Source organism: Babylonia areolata, chromosome 12 (genome assembly GCF_041734735.1).
Source record: "Babylonia areolata isolate BAREFJ2019XMU chromosome 12, ASM4173473v1, whole genome shotgun sequence".
NCBI lineage: Eukaryota > Metazoa > Mollusca > Gastropoda > Neogastropoda > Buccinidae > Babylonia > Babylonia areolata.
Window position 1 is genome coordinate 20,359,626 of NC_134887.1, and position 14,715 is coordinate 20,374,340.

The 14,715-nt window shown below is 39.4% G+C and overlaps 1 protein-coding gene across 1 annotated transcript in view; it reads left to right on the plus strand.

Moving 5' to 3' along the window:
• The window catches only part of LOC143288437 (zinc finger CCHC domain-containing protein 8 homolog), a 28,355-nt gene extending 13,990 nt beyond the window's left edge, over positions 1-14,365 (plus strand). Inside the window, exons 10-14 of the mRNA XM_076596925.1 lie at positions 1,458-1,606; positions 2,531-2,590; positions 4,498-4,646; positions 5,617-5,704; positions 7,288-14,365. Of these exons, the coding sequence (XP_076453040.1) occupies positions 1,458-1,606; positions 2,531-2,590; positions 4,498-4,646; positions 5,617-5,704; positions 7,288-7,766 (925 nt within the window). The 3' untranslated portion in view covers positions 7,767-14,365. The remainder of the gene's footprint in view (positions 1-1,457; positions 1,607-2,530; positions 2,591-4,497; positions 4,647-5,616; positions 5,705-7,287) is intronic.
• The last annotated feature ends 350 nt before the right edge of the window (positions 14,366-14,715 follow it).

A 14,715-nucleotide genomic window follows, 5' to 3' on the forward strand; every position in this document is an offset into this window, starting at 1 on the left:
GCAAATTGCCTGCGTTCACAGGCACACATTTACATGGAGACAGTTTGCTCACATTCACAAATTTGCATATGTTCAGGTGCAAAGGGTGCTGTGAAACATGTTAATCTATCATTTTGATTCCATGCATCCTCCTTTGTTTTGAAGTCATTGTGGAGGAAGGGGGTGGGGGGCTGCTGAGTGTGATTGCTTATTCAAGCGGATGGGGGAATACCTGTTCTCATGTTATTGTTCTTTTCTGTATTTCTTGGTAAGTTATTTTGTTAGCATGAAAAAAAGACTTTTAAGTATGAAAGCAAAGATTTTGAATGCACATGCGGTGTCACTCACATACATCCCATCTTACTCCAGTTTGATGTTTGTTAAAGGTCTGTACGTTCAAGTAAACATAGTTAAGCAAAGGAAATTTCATGTTCATACTGAAGTTAAGTTCTTTTCATTTCTGGGGAGGAAACTAAAGATTTTGAAAAGTCAAGTCTCTGGCATTTTCATGAAGTTTTGCAAAAGTTTTGCAAATTGTATTATTTTAAAGGTTAAAATTCTTTTTTTTTCTCTCTTTGTTTTTCTTTTTCATTTCTTAGTTAAGCATATGTGTTGTGTATATGGGTCATTTCACACACTTTGATGTCTCCTTGAAAGTTAAAGTAAGAGTAAGGGGTGGAGCAGTGGCCTAACGGTAATGTCTCCAACAAGACAGTCAGTGTCCACTGGTTTGAGTCCCGTAAACAGACTGATTTTTAGATAGTGCTCCTGGAAATGCTTTCAAATTTTTCTCTTTTTGTTTTTTGGTTGTTATTTTTGTTGTTGTTGTACGTCCATGACACGTCCAGCTGTCTATAAAAAGTGATGCAAATGATGTAAATGACATAAAATCTGAGACAAAAATGTCCCAGAAAGTCACACAAAACAACAAGAATGCAAGAAAATAACATTTCAAATGAAAAAAAGGTTGACAAAGACAGAGCAACTATGGACTTATCTTAGTAAATGGTGGCCATCATGAATGAGTCATCTGTTCTGGCTGCAAATGACGTTTGATTGGTTAGCAGATGGTGGACTAGCAGCAGGATATCTTATTACTGAGTTTATTACAAATTTTCAGCAAACAGAACAATCCAGTAGGCCTAGTTTGCATCAGTTAGACATGGTAAGTATATTTAACTGAACAGGGAGTATATTACAAATTCCCCATCTTTTTATCAAAATAAATTCTATAGATTTGATCTGATGTAAAGAGGTGTGTGTGTGTGTGTTTACTTTTCTGCATAAATTTGTCAACAGCCACCACCAGAAACAGTACTTTGAAATCCTCCCAGTACGCTTTAGAACCCAAGAGAGTCGTGCACTGTTTTGCACAAACTATTAATAACTATTGTAACCAACACCAAAAGGAAAAAAAAAAAGAAGAAGAAAAGTAGTATATATCACACTGTGAAGTTTTGGCTGTGTGACCTTTGCAGTGACGGCTTGCGGGAAGCCATGGGGCTGAAGGCTGACCAGTTACCACCATACGTGTATCGCATGCGTCTGTTCGGCTATCCCCCTGGCTGGCTGCTGGAGGCTAACCGCAAGTCGTCCTCCCTCGCCATGTATGACAAAGACGGACGTGGTAAGTTTCTTTGTTTTTTTTTGTTTTTTTTTCCTGTTGTTTTTTTTATCCAAAACTTGAGACCAATAGCAAGACGTCCTCACTCGCCATGTATGACAAAGATGGATGTGGTAAGTTTCTTTGGTTATTTATTTATGATTTCTTTTTACCCAACTTTCAAGGCCAATTGCATGGCATCCTCGCTCGCCATGAATGGCAAAGATGGACTTGGGAAGTTTCTTTGGTTGTTTGTTGTTTTTATTTTTTACCCAAGACTCAAATCTGGTTTATTGTCTGTACACAAGTAAAAACGATTAACTGTTGGGCATTATTTTTAATTATTTTATATGGCTGTCAGTTCTTGTAGTTTTATTGTATGTGGGTGAGAACAATTTCAGAAAAACAAGTGTTTAATGGATGGTTTAGGCTGTCGTTTCATGTTCAAAGAGACGAACACTTGTATGGGGGAACGATGTGTTCAGTGGATAGTTTAGGCTGTCATTTAATGTTCAACAAAGAGGCTCCAACATTTGTAGGAAGAAAGCGTGTGTTTAATGGATGGTTTAGCCTTTTGTTTCATGTTCAAAGAGACCAACATTTGTTGGGAGAAAATGTTTGTTTAATGGATGGTTTAGCCTTTCATTTCATGTTCGAAGAGACCAACATTTGTCGGGAGAAAACGGGTGTTTAATAGATAGTTTAGCCTGTCATTTTATGTTCAACAAAGAGACCAACATTTGTAGGGAGAAAACAATAATAAATTAACATATGTTTAATGGATGGTTTAGCCTTTCATTTTATGTTCAAAGAGACCAACATTCGTTGGGAGAAAACGTGTGCTTGATGGATGGTTTAGCCTTTCATTTTATATTCAAAGAGACCAACATTCGTTTTGAGAAAACGTGTGCTTGATGGATGGTTTAGTCTTTCATTTCATGTTCAAAGAGACCAACATTCGGGGAGAGAGCCTGGAGGATGGAGAGTACAGTGAGCAGACTTCTGTTGGTGAGTTTACTTTGTGTGTGTGAGTGTGGGTGGATTGTGTGTTTGTGGGGGTTTGTGTGTTTGTGTGTGTGCTTGTGGGTGTGGGTATGTGTGTAGTTACAGAACACAGGTGCTGGCATTGTGTGTGTGTGTGTGTGTGTGTGTGTGTGGATTCACAGCATGTCAGTGCAGACAGAAACTCATATCACTTGTGTACTGAGTATGAAATCGGTCTGACCTGAATCAAAACTTGCACTCCCCCTCCCCACCACATCACACCCTTGCCCCATCCAAGTACTTCCTACAGCCAAGTTACAAGGAAGAGAGAGAAAGAAATAAGAAAGAAATACTTTTTGACTATTTGAGCTTCAGATATTGTAACAATGTAAGCTAACAATGTTACATTAGCAAGTACAGTGACAGCTGATCTCCTCTGATCCTTTCCCCTGTTTCTCCTCACACCTCCTCCCCCAACTGACTGCTTCAGTTTTTCAAGGAGGCGTCACTTCCTTTGGACAAATCCATACCTGCTGCACATCTGCTAGGCAGATGATTGACAGCAGCATGACTCAACGCGCTTGTCAGGCCTTGAGTGCATGCTTATATATTTTTATATCTGTCACTGGTATCAGAGTGGATTTTTTTTAATACATAATTTTGCCAGAGGACAACACTCTCATTGCTATGGGTTCTTTTTAAGTAAGCCAAGTGCGTGCTGCACACGGGACCTTCGTCTATCATCTCATCCAAAGACTAGACTAGCAGGATTCAAGCCCACACTCTCACGGACTCTCTGTATTGGCAGCTGAGCGTCTTAACCATTCTGCCACCTTCCTCCCAACTGACATCTCATCCCCTCTACTTTCTCACCCACCTCCAGGTCCTTCTCCCTATCTCCTTTCCCAGCTCCCCAGTTTCCCAAGTAAAAATAACCCCTTTTTAATGAAAACTTGGCTCAATGTCTGGCTTTTTAAAGTTTAAGAGTGTAGAACCTCCAGAATCTTTGCCAATGATTCACTCCATGCACTGCTGTCTTCCTGACTTTGATGATACTACAGCCAGTTTGACATGGGGAAAGGTGCTATAGTCAAGCCTAAAAGAAAGAAAGAAAAAAAAAAGTGGATAGACATTCCATTCTTCTCAGCAGTCTTACCCCACCCCACCCCAACTCCTTTAGCATCAGGTTTTTGTTTTTTTTCTGCTTCCTCAGAAAGATGTTTGTGAAAAGAGACATCATTTTCCAAGTTATTAGGTTTTGAAGAAGCCCTGTTAGGGTGTAAGCCTTATGTTGAATCCCTAAGAGGAGGTGAATTCACTGACTTGTTGGCTGATGATCTTGAGGTCAAGTTGTTCAGGCCTTGGGCTGGTGAAGGTTGCGTTGTTTGAGGGGGTGAGTGAATCCCTGCTGGTCTGACAGTGTTTATATCCAGTGAGAGAACACTGGCTTTGTCACTAGCATGACACTTTGTTGAAGTACGCCTAGTTTTGAGGAAAGACACCAAATCGGTTTGAAAACTAAGTTGGAATTGAAGAGGTGTTTTATATTGTTTGATTTTATTTACTTCTGTTTCAGTGTTTGTGAAGAAATGAATGAGTTTAGGGTTTAGGGGTTGGAGCGTTTGAATTTCTCCACCACTTACCCCACTGGATCCCCTCTTTTTTGTTGCTGCTGTATCTTTTTTTCTTTTTTTTGTTGTTGATTGGGTTATATATTAAATTTACTTATTTGATTATGTTTTCATGTCCTTTTATAAAGTAATTTTTTGTTCATGCACAGTCTGTTTTTGTGTGGGTTTTTTTGTGTGGGTTTTTTTTTGAAGGGGTTATATATTTGATTAAGTTTTCATTACCTTTTTTTCTTTTGATAATTTTTTGTTCATGCGCAGTCTTTTTTTTTTTTTTTTTTTTTTTTTTTGTCCCTTACACAGAGATGTTTGACGTCAACAAGATCATCGAGTACCCAGGGTTCACGGTGCCAGTACCGCTGGGTTTCATCGACGAGAGCGACAGCAAAGGCATGCCACCCATTCAGCAACACCAGCTGAAGAAAACACTGATGGAAGACATGGCCACACGGGTACGTACGTGGACGTCTGCTTTATTTGGTGTAAATAAATGTTCAGCCCAAAACTAAAGGTTCCATATTTTCAGCCTGTTGGATTGTGCTGTTTCTGTTTGCTGGTATGCAGAATAAATGTTCAGCTTTAAAAAAACAAACAAAAAAACAAAAAAAACAAAAACAGAAAAGGTTCTACAATCCCATCCATTTTAAAATTTCCTCTTTCTTTCATAGCTGGGTCCACCAGCAATGGGCAACTTAACATTGCCATCATCATCATCTGCATCAGAATCAATTTCATCTTCTATCGGCGAGCAGACGATTGTTGTTTACAACCTGGTCAAGATTGACATCAGACTCCCATCTTCTATCGGCGAGCAGACGATTGTTGTTTACAACCTGGTCAGACTCATCACACTTCAGAATTTCTTGAAGCATGTATCCCTCAAAATTACTCTTCCCCCAAACAAAGAGGCAGACAAGGATTGAGTCAGGATGACACAGCGTTGAGAGCAGCGATGTGCCTGCTGTTAGGAAATTTGAGAGAGAGGATCAGTGGTCCGGCTGTGAAGCACCCAGCCAGGAAGCCAGTGCCCATGGGTTAGAGTCCCCTATATGGACAGGAAATTGTACTCCCCCTCCCCCTCCACTAAACTTTCAGGGTTGTCTGGGTGCTAGTCATTCAGATAAGAGGGCAAACTGAGGCCATGTGTGCTGCATGCACTCAGAGCATGTAAAAAAATAATATAATATAATATAAGATAAAAGAAAAAGCAACAAAATGGTTATCCATGGCAAAATTCTTTGAAGAATTCACATTGATAGTAATACAAATACACTTGAATATAGAAAAAAACAACCCAAAATGTGTGGTACTGTATGGTGGTGAGACACTCTCTGAGGAGGGCAGGCCAAATTTCATCCAGAGAAATCTATTGTGACCCCAACAAAAAAAAATTAATACAGGACATGTGTCTGTGTGTTGAAGGAGGCAGCAAAGAAACGGCGTCTGGAAGAAGAGGAGGCTAAAAACAACAAGAAAATGAAGACCGAAGATATGGACCTTGTGCCCGAAGGTATGTTTAATATCAGATGATGATCATAAGAATGATAATGAAAGTGTTTGTATAGCACTGAGTCTTTTGTTGAAACAAATCAAAACACTTACACACCAATCAAAGTTTGTGAAAATGTGTATATCATGTATGTGCATGTGTGTTAAAAAAAAAAGTGTGTGTGGAAAAAAAAATGAAGGAAACACCTCCAAAGCTTGGTGTATTGTGATCAGTGTATTCTTTTTTGTTGTTTTGTTTTGTTGTTATTTCCTGTTCATTTGGTTCTCAGAGTCTGTCACTGTCTACACGACTGTAGTAGAGAATGACCATCTATCACTTGCCTTGAGCTAGTGTACATTGATCCATTGAATAGTATACTAGTCCAGCTTTGAGATTAAAAAAAAAAATTTAATGGCTTTGAGTTTGTCAAAGCTTTTGACATCAGCTTATGGATTTTTTTTTTGATTTTTTTTTTTAATATGGCAAGATTTGGACTCAATTCTTTTATCCTTTCCATGGTCAAATCCACCCCCCTTCCCCCAAACAAAACCAAAAAAAAAAAAAAAAAAAAAGGAGGAGAAGATATGGCCTTCTGCTTTTGATGTCTCCATTTTTCATTTTTGCCCCAGAATCTGTCTCTGACTCCGCTTCTGTCTCTCTCAGATACTTGTCAACATCACTTTGGTGTCCACAATGAAAAAAAAACCCACTCTTATATTGGGCATGTTGAAATTTTCAAGTTATTCATTATGAACTTTCTAGTAGTACATTGCTGAGTACATAATCAGTTGGTTTACATTAGTCACTGACCGGGGTGAGATCAACCCTGAAATGATGCAGTCATCTCTGTGCAGCGATGTTGCTGTTGTAGGTCATTTGGTTTTGTTTGTTTGTGTGTGGATTTTGCTATTGGTCATTTGGTTTTGTTTGTTTGTGTGTGGATTTTGCTGTGGGTCTCTTGGTTTTGTTTGTTTGTGTGTGGATTTTGCTATTGGTCATTTGGTTTTGTTTGTGTGTGTGTGTATTTTGCTATTGGTCATTTGGTTTTGTTTGTTTGTGTGTGGATTTTGCTATAGGTCCTTTGGTTTTGTTTGTGTGTGTGTGGATTTTGCTATAGGTTGTTTGGTTTTGTTTGAGTGTGTGTCGATTTTTCTGTAGGTTGTTTGGTTTTGTTTGAGTGTGTATGGATTTTGCTTTTGGTCGTTTGGTTTTGTTTGAGTGTGTGTGGATTTTGCTATAGGTCGTTTGGTTTTGTTTGTGTGTGTGGATTTTTCTGTAGGTCTTTTGGTTTTGTTTGTGTGTGGATTTTTCTGTTGGTCGTTTGGTTTTGTTTGTTTGTGTGTGGATTTTGCTATCAGTCTTGATTTTGTTTGTGTTTGTGGTTTTTTCTGTTGGTCTTTTGGTTTTGTTTGTGTGTGTGTGGATTTTGCTATCAGTCTTCTGGTTTGGTTTGTGTGTATGTGGATTTTTCTGTTGGTCTTTTGGTTTTGTTTGTGTGTGTGTGGATTTTGCTATACGTCGTTTGGTTTTGTTTGTGTGTGGATTTTTCTTTTCCTCTTTTTGAATTAAAAAAAATTTAATGAGAATGTTAATTCTATCACCAGATGAGAGCCCTGTGCCACAGAAAACGTCCACACCGGCAGAGGGCGAGAACAAGGGGGAGAAGGAGGAGGGGGAGGAGGTGGCCAGAAGCCCGTCCATGGTCAGCCTTCAGCAGGAGTACAAGAAGCTCATGAACGAGCTGGACTCAGACGGGGATTCCGCCATGGCCAACGGGAACACGTCGGAATCCTCCAAACCACGCACCGTCAGCGAAACAGAGCCCTCGTCCTCCTCCGAGTCGCAGCTCCTGCGGGAGAAAAACTTCTCCTTCTCCTCATGCGCATCAATATCCAAAGATTTCGGCACCCCTATCCTGGTCCGTGAGAAGAGCATCAAAGCCCTGCCTGCGGCCGAGAAGTTCAGCGAAGGCGTAGAGGAACACATACCCTTTGAGAACCTGCCGGATTCTGTGGGGACTTTCGAGAAGATGAGGAATCTCTTCAGCCTCATTCGCAACAAAATGAAGAAGCCGAAGAAGTGAAACGGTGTGAGGATGAAGACATTTATGCATGAGAAAATGTGTTTTATGACGAACATACAAAATGGAGAAAATGTTTTTCAGGTGTCAGCAAGAACGGTTTGTAGTTCTGGGAAGTATGCCCTTTCTTTTATTTTGAGCTTTTTTTTTTTTTTTTTTTTTTTTTTACTGCAAGCCTAAGAACTTAAAAGTTGGTCCTTCATTCCAGAAAGATGTAGAGCTTGCAACAGACTCAACATTCAGTGTTGACTTTGAGGAATGTATTGTTTGCTTTGCAAGGTCCAGTCAGAGTTATCTCACCAGCAGAGCTTGCGCTGCTTTTCTGTTGTTTTTATTTGGAAATTATTTTAGGCGTTTAACTTGTCAGTATCTGTGTCCATGTGATTGAAAGCTGCATTGCTAGATAATTAACATGCTGCATTTCTCACTTGGTGGTTTATGCTTCCAGCCTGGTGTGTTGGAAACTTAAAAAAAGGGATAAGACTGGCAGATATTGTCCGTTCACCTACTACACATTTTTAGTGCTGACAGAAACAGATTTTTAGAGTGGTCTTGTCTGGCACAGACATTGATACGGACACCGACTTAGTTGATAAAAATCTTGAAGAGGGACAGTCAGTTACAAATGGGCTAGTGTGTCATATAGCAAATAATACCAGCTCAGATACAGGGGGGAAGTTTATATATATGTGATCAGGTTTTTGTTTCACATAGTAGTGGTCTGCTTCCTGTACATTTACTTTAGCTTTGAAATGGATGTGACTTTTAAACAGCTGAATGCAAGACCATGTGTGTGCGTAAGGTGACAGTTGCATGAAACAGCGGAAGTTTGTTCTTTTCTTCTTATGTTTCTGTTGGGTTTTAATGACAGGTGTGATGTGTGCATGGTTTGAATACAAGAGGCAGCGATGAATATGACATGTAGTTTGGTCAGAGACATAATTTGGAGCACACCGTGATGGCAGAAAAAAGAACTATTAATAAAGAAAGATGGAATATTGAATATTGTTTCTCTCCCTTTATGGTTTCCATATATTCTGTTATTATTTTGCTTTGTGCCCCCTCCCCCCTAGCCCCCCCCCCACCACCCGGCCCCCCATCCACACCCCACTTCTTTTCTTTCTTTCTTTTTCTTTTTAAATTGATATAGAAGTCTTGGTCCCCACCAAAAAATGAAAATATACATGTGTATATTTATTTACATGTGTTTTTCATCCATCTTTTGAGTCACAGAATAAAGATGATTGTTGTGAATGGACCGACTATACAGAACTTCGCAGTTTTTATCAGGAACATGGGGAACACTATTTTTCTTCGTTTGTTTTTTCTGAATCTGCCCATAAACGGATAATATGTGTTCATGAACACGAGTATTGTGAGTTCTTAATAAGCAGTGTTGCCTGTTTTGTTCTGTCATGGACATTTCTGTGTAGAAAGGCTACAGGAGTACCCCACTGTGGCCAAATTGGTATAACACTGGACTTTCGATCCAGTGTTCTCCAGTGATCAGGGCTCGAGGCCCCGTTTCAGCATGGTGTTGTCTTTTGGAAAGGCTTCTCTATTCTGATTTTCCTAATTCCACCCAGGTGTTCTTGAGTTCCTGACCAGTTGGCCGTAAAGACTGTGGGACCTTTAATCTAACTGTCAGGTCTGTATGAACTCTTAAGGATGCCCTGTGATTACTGGGGGAAAGAACCTGCTGCTTTGTCTTAAGAACAGAAACGACACTGCTCGTGTGGTTTTTATTGTTTTTTCAGGGGTTTTCTTTCTCTCTCTCTCTCTGTGATTGTTTTTGCTGCTTGGAACTAGTGGAAAATAAAAGAGTACTATGGAAAGAGATGTCTTGTTTTTATGAGAATTTTCTTGGTTAGAACTGAGAGGGGTGGTGCACATTTCATGCAGCCCTAGGTGTGGTAGTTACGTGGTGTGAGGGAACTTTTTCTTGGCGTTTATGCAAATTGTTTTTTTGTTTTTTTTTTGTCATTGTCTCCATCACCCCCCCAACTTATGTCAGTCCATATTCGATTGTTTTTTTGCCACTGAAGATGTGCCAGGCCACATCCTCATCCATGCTTGAAAAACACATTTTAAAAGAAACTGTCCCAAGCATTGTGGTCTGATGTGTGTGTGTGTGTGTGTGACTAAAGGTTGACTGAATGACACAGGAAACGAATGACGAGCGTCTAAAGACAGCTCTCAGTTGGCACTATTTAGGTTGGCAGCCTGTTGTGCAAATGACTATGTTTTGTAAAGTGCTCACTTAGAGCTAGGTTTCTGATTGATAGGTGCTGTATCAAAAAAAAAGGATAGAAGTAATAGTAATACTAAAAGCTTGGAGGATGCACATTTGAACCCTCGGATAGCATTCATTGTGGGATTTTGTGGCCTGTGGCCAACCTCTACCCAGAGTTTGAGTGTGCTTGGGCTGAAATAGAAGGACCAGGATTAATTCTGTCGAGTGCCAGCCAGGTGCATATTTGGGAGTGTTGCTCAAACAGCCTGACTACGGGTGTTTGTATCTTTCAAGCCTGGTCGATGCCAGGATATGGTTTGAAAGAAAGTGAAATGTACAGCCTTGTTCAGTAATCCCAAACTTAACTAGACCTCCATAGGATTACCATGACCATCATCATCGTCATTCATCATCAAAATTTGAAAATATTTGGCATCCTAAGGAGGAAAAAAAAAATTGTCCAGTTGTGTTATCAGCATAAGCAATTCATGAAACCAGCAGAAAACCTTGTTTGGTAAGTATGACTCCCATAAATATGATTCCTATTCTTTCTCTTTCAAGTGTCAGGGGACTAGTTTTTCATGAAGTTTTAATTTTATAAAATAAATACTTGCACACTTCTTACAAATAGGTCCTGCAATATGATGGTATTGGATTCTTTATAATTTCTGCTACTGTTATGGGTGTCTGGTTTGCTCAGTGGGAAGAGTGTTGAGCTGGCATTCAAAATGATGTAGTTTTGATCACAGACATCCAACATATTATAAACTGTCATTTTCACCACCCATTGTGTCGTGATTCATGTCTGCAGTTTGAAATAAGATTAGGTCTCTTCACCCTCACCTCCACCCCACATTCCTAGGATGGTCATCCCTGTGGGCCATGTTGCCTGAGGTGGATGTGGACATTAAACCTGAATCAGTGAATGTAACTAACCAACCTAAGGTTAAGTCATGGGGATCTTTTGGTACACAAATACTCATTTCTGAATGTTGAATCACTGGCAAAAAAGGTGTTGTCAGTGGAATGATTGTTATGCCTTTGAGAGAAAACAACATAGAGATACCATGCAAATGCTAAGTAGGAGGCAGAAATAAAAAATCGCTAATGCTATTAAAAAACATCTGTATATTATATGTGTGAGCACAGACCATTCAATAACCCTTTCATGCAAAGTAAAGATGTTATCAATTTGAAATAAAAAATAATGGAAATATGGCACATTTCAGCGCATTCTGCAAGTGCAGTATACCATCACAAAAGAAACCAAAAAAAAAACCCCAACAAATGACAGTATTGTGTGTAAAAGTAGGGGGTAGAGAAGAAGGGGATGGCAGGGTAGAGGGATAAACAAAGCTAGGGAAATAGTAGAGGTAGCATGTCAAGGAAAAGGATGCACTCACTCGCACTGTCTCCTCATACAAATAGCAGGGCCACCTGGAGTCATTTTTACTTCGTGTTTATCAGGGGAAAAAAGAAAGAAAGAAATATGCAGCACATAGGAGCACTAAGCAGTACTAACTCAGACTACAGCACACCCAAGAATCCCTAACTAAGCAGCACTAATTTGGGCAGACTAAAGCACACTCACGCAGCCCTAACAAAGCAGCATTAACTCAAGACAAGCACACCCAAGCAGTCCTAACTAAGCAGCACTAATATGGGCAGACTAAAGCACACTCACACAGCCCTAACTAAACAGCACTAACTCGAGCAGACTAAAGCACACCCAAGCAGTCCTAACTAAGCAGCACTAATATGGGCAGACAAAAGCGCACTCACGCAGCCTTAACTAAGCAGCACTAACTTGAGCAGACTAAAGCACAACCACGCAGCACTCTTTGAACACAAACACCCCCCAAAAGCGGAGTATGGCGGCCTACATGGGGTAAAAACGGCCATACATTTAAAAAGCCCACTCAAGTACATACAAGTGAACGTGGGAGTTGCTGCCCACGAACGCAGAGGAGCAGAAGTGGAAGTACACAAACACAAAACCAGAACCCAGGTCAGAACAGTATCAAATGATTCTGGGCATAACTGATATGAATGGCTGATATAACAATCAACATATGTCATCCCAACACCATTTGATATAAACCAAGCATAGTATATATATAGTATCATAATAAAATATCTGTAACAAAATGGTATGGAGTGGGGAGGCAGTTGATACTCAAGACATAGACCATCCTCGCACTGAGTGGCTAATGTTGAGCCTTTTATGGCTCACTTTACAATGCATAATAATAATAATTAATAATAACACTTAATAATAACAATCATTATTGTGATAGAAATGATAATAATCCAAATGATAATAATAATATCAATTATATTCAGTCTAATATCATCTTAGATGAACAGACTATAAATAAATAAACGAACTTTACAATGCAGGGTGATGATATGAAACACACAACCAGACAGTTTAAAAAAGGCATATTATATTATGCCGTCATTGATAATAGGTTGGACTTATCATAATTGTGTAAAAAAAACCCACAAAAAACAACAACAACAACAAAAAACAAAAAACAAACCCCCCCCAAAAAAACCCCAACAAACAAGCAAACAAACAACAACAAAAAAAACACAACAAACATGCATTTTAAACTTATCTCCACCCATACAGACACAAAATACCTTTGTTAGCCTCAAAATCAACATCATTAACTTTCTACTTGCATACTCTGTGAATAATGTAACAAATCAAAAAGTTTTGAAAAATCTACATGACTTGCTATGGAGACAAACTTCAGTGCAGTGAAAATCTCTTGTGGCTGACTGGTCAATGGATTTATGCAGAACGAAGACTGCAGTGCACAGGAACACATGACTGATGAGTATCGGGAATGTGTGTAAGCACAAAGAAGTTAATTAAAGAAAAATGAAACAAACCAGTGGACCAATTATTGAAGTGACTGGTATACTACACAGTTTAGGCACAATAAAAAAAGGGGGGTTAAAGAAGTTGGAAAGCTCATCAAAGAAAAGTAGGATCGGAGGGACAAAATCTGACCACCGCTCTGTAATGTATCAAAATCATCATCATCATCATCATCATCATGAAATGAAGGCTTATTTATATAGCACAGTGCCCCCATCTCAGATGGGGCTCACCGCACTTTACAATGAAATATATACAAATTTATGGAAAAGTGACATAAAAGTATGCACACATAGATCAATGCAGAAAATACCACAGACAATATCACAGTCTCACATCACATTGCCAAATCACAGCAAAATATTTATATCACATCTTCATTATCAAAATATACACCAAGAAACCAGGCGTAAAGAAAATTAAAATAAAATCACAAATAATGACACCCAGCACACTGACCAACTCAAAATTGGACCCCAGTTGTGTTTTGTATGTGTGTCAGAGCGCACTCGAATGTTCGCTGTTGTGTAACAGTACTCTTGGCTTGTTTCAGTGCAATCTGAACTATTCTCGCATAACACTTGGTGTAGAACGCACCTGTGTATTGTTCTTTGATGTCAATGCCATGGTGCACAGAAAGTTCCAAAGCAAAATATTTCTCACAATTCTAATACTATATTTCAGACGTTTTTTTTTTCTCTCTTTTTTTTCTTGAGGGGGGTGAGTGGGTGGGTTGCCTGGGGTAGGGGTGGGGATTGGGGTGGGGGTTACGCATTATAGCGTGGAGTGATGGGCTAGTGGTTACGCGTCCGCCTAGAAAGCGAAAGAATCTGAGCGCACTGGTTCCAATCACGGCACAGTCGGCAGTATTTTCTCCCCCTCCACTAGACCTTGAGTGGTGGTCTGGACGCTAGTCATTCGGATGAGACGATAAACTGAGGTCCCGTGTGCAGCATGCACTCAGCGCACGTAAAAGAACCCATGGCAACAAAAGGGTTGTCCCTGGCAAAATTCTGTAGAAAGTTACCGAATCTGAAAGGTTATTATTATCCTCCGGTTTATCATATAAGCGAGGATTCTGACAAGATTAGTACAGCTATTTACAGATTAGTACAGCTATTTACGTACAATGTGGTTTGAATTACGCAAGTGTCCATCCATCTCCTATTTCAAACTATACTGAAAAGATGTCAGCTACGTTTGTAAAATTGCATGTCTCTAATAATCAAATCATACATTTTGCTTCAGTCTACTATCCCAAAGGTCCAAGTAAGCAAAATACAAATTGGTTGCGAACATTAAATTGCTCAAAAGAAAGATGGATCGTCGGGGGAGATTTTAATTCCCATGCTCCCTTCTGGGATAGTGATTGTCAAATAATATCTCATCCTGACTTTGTTGAAAATATTGTTGATTCATCGTTGCATTTACTTAACGATGGGAGGATTACACGTATCCCAGATGTGGCTCATCATAGAGCATCGGCACTTGACCTAACCTTCATATCACCATCTCTAGCTTTAACAGTACAGTGGGATACTGGGGATGATCCACTAGGCAGTGATCATGTGCCAATCACACTGTCTTTTAAGGATTGTAATATATCTAAATACAGCGGAGAAGACGAAATCCCAAAATTCAATTACAAATATGCAAACTGGGAAACATTTCAAAACTATCTTACGAACATTTCTGAAAGTGAAATTTTTTGTGAAGATTTAAATGTTTTTTATAACAACTTTCAAAAATCAATTATTGGAGCTGCTGAAATAGCAATTCCCAAAAAAGGTTCAAAGAGGAGTGACATTTTTTCTGGAAATGTTTGGTGG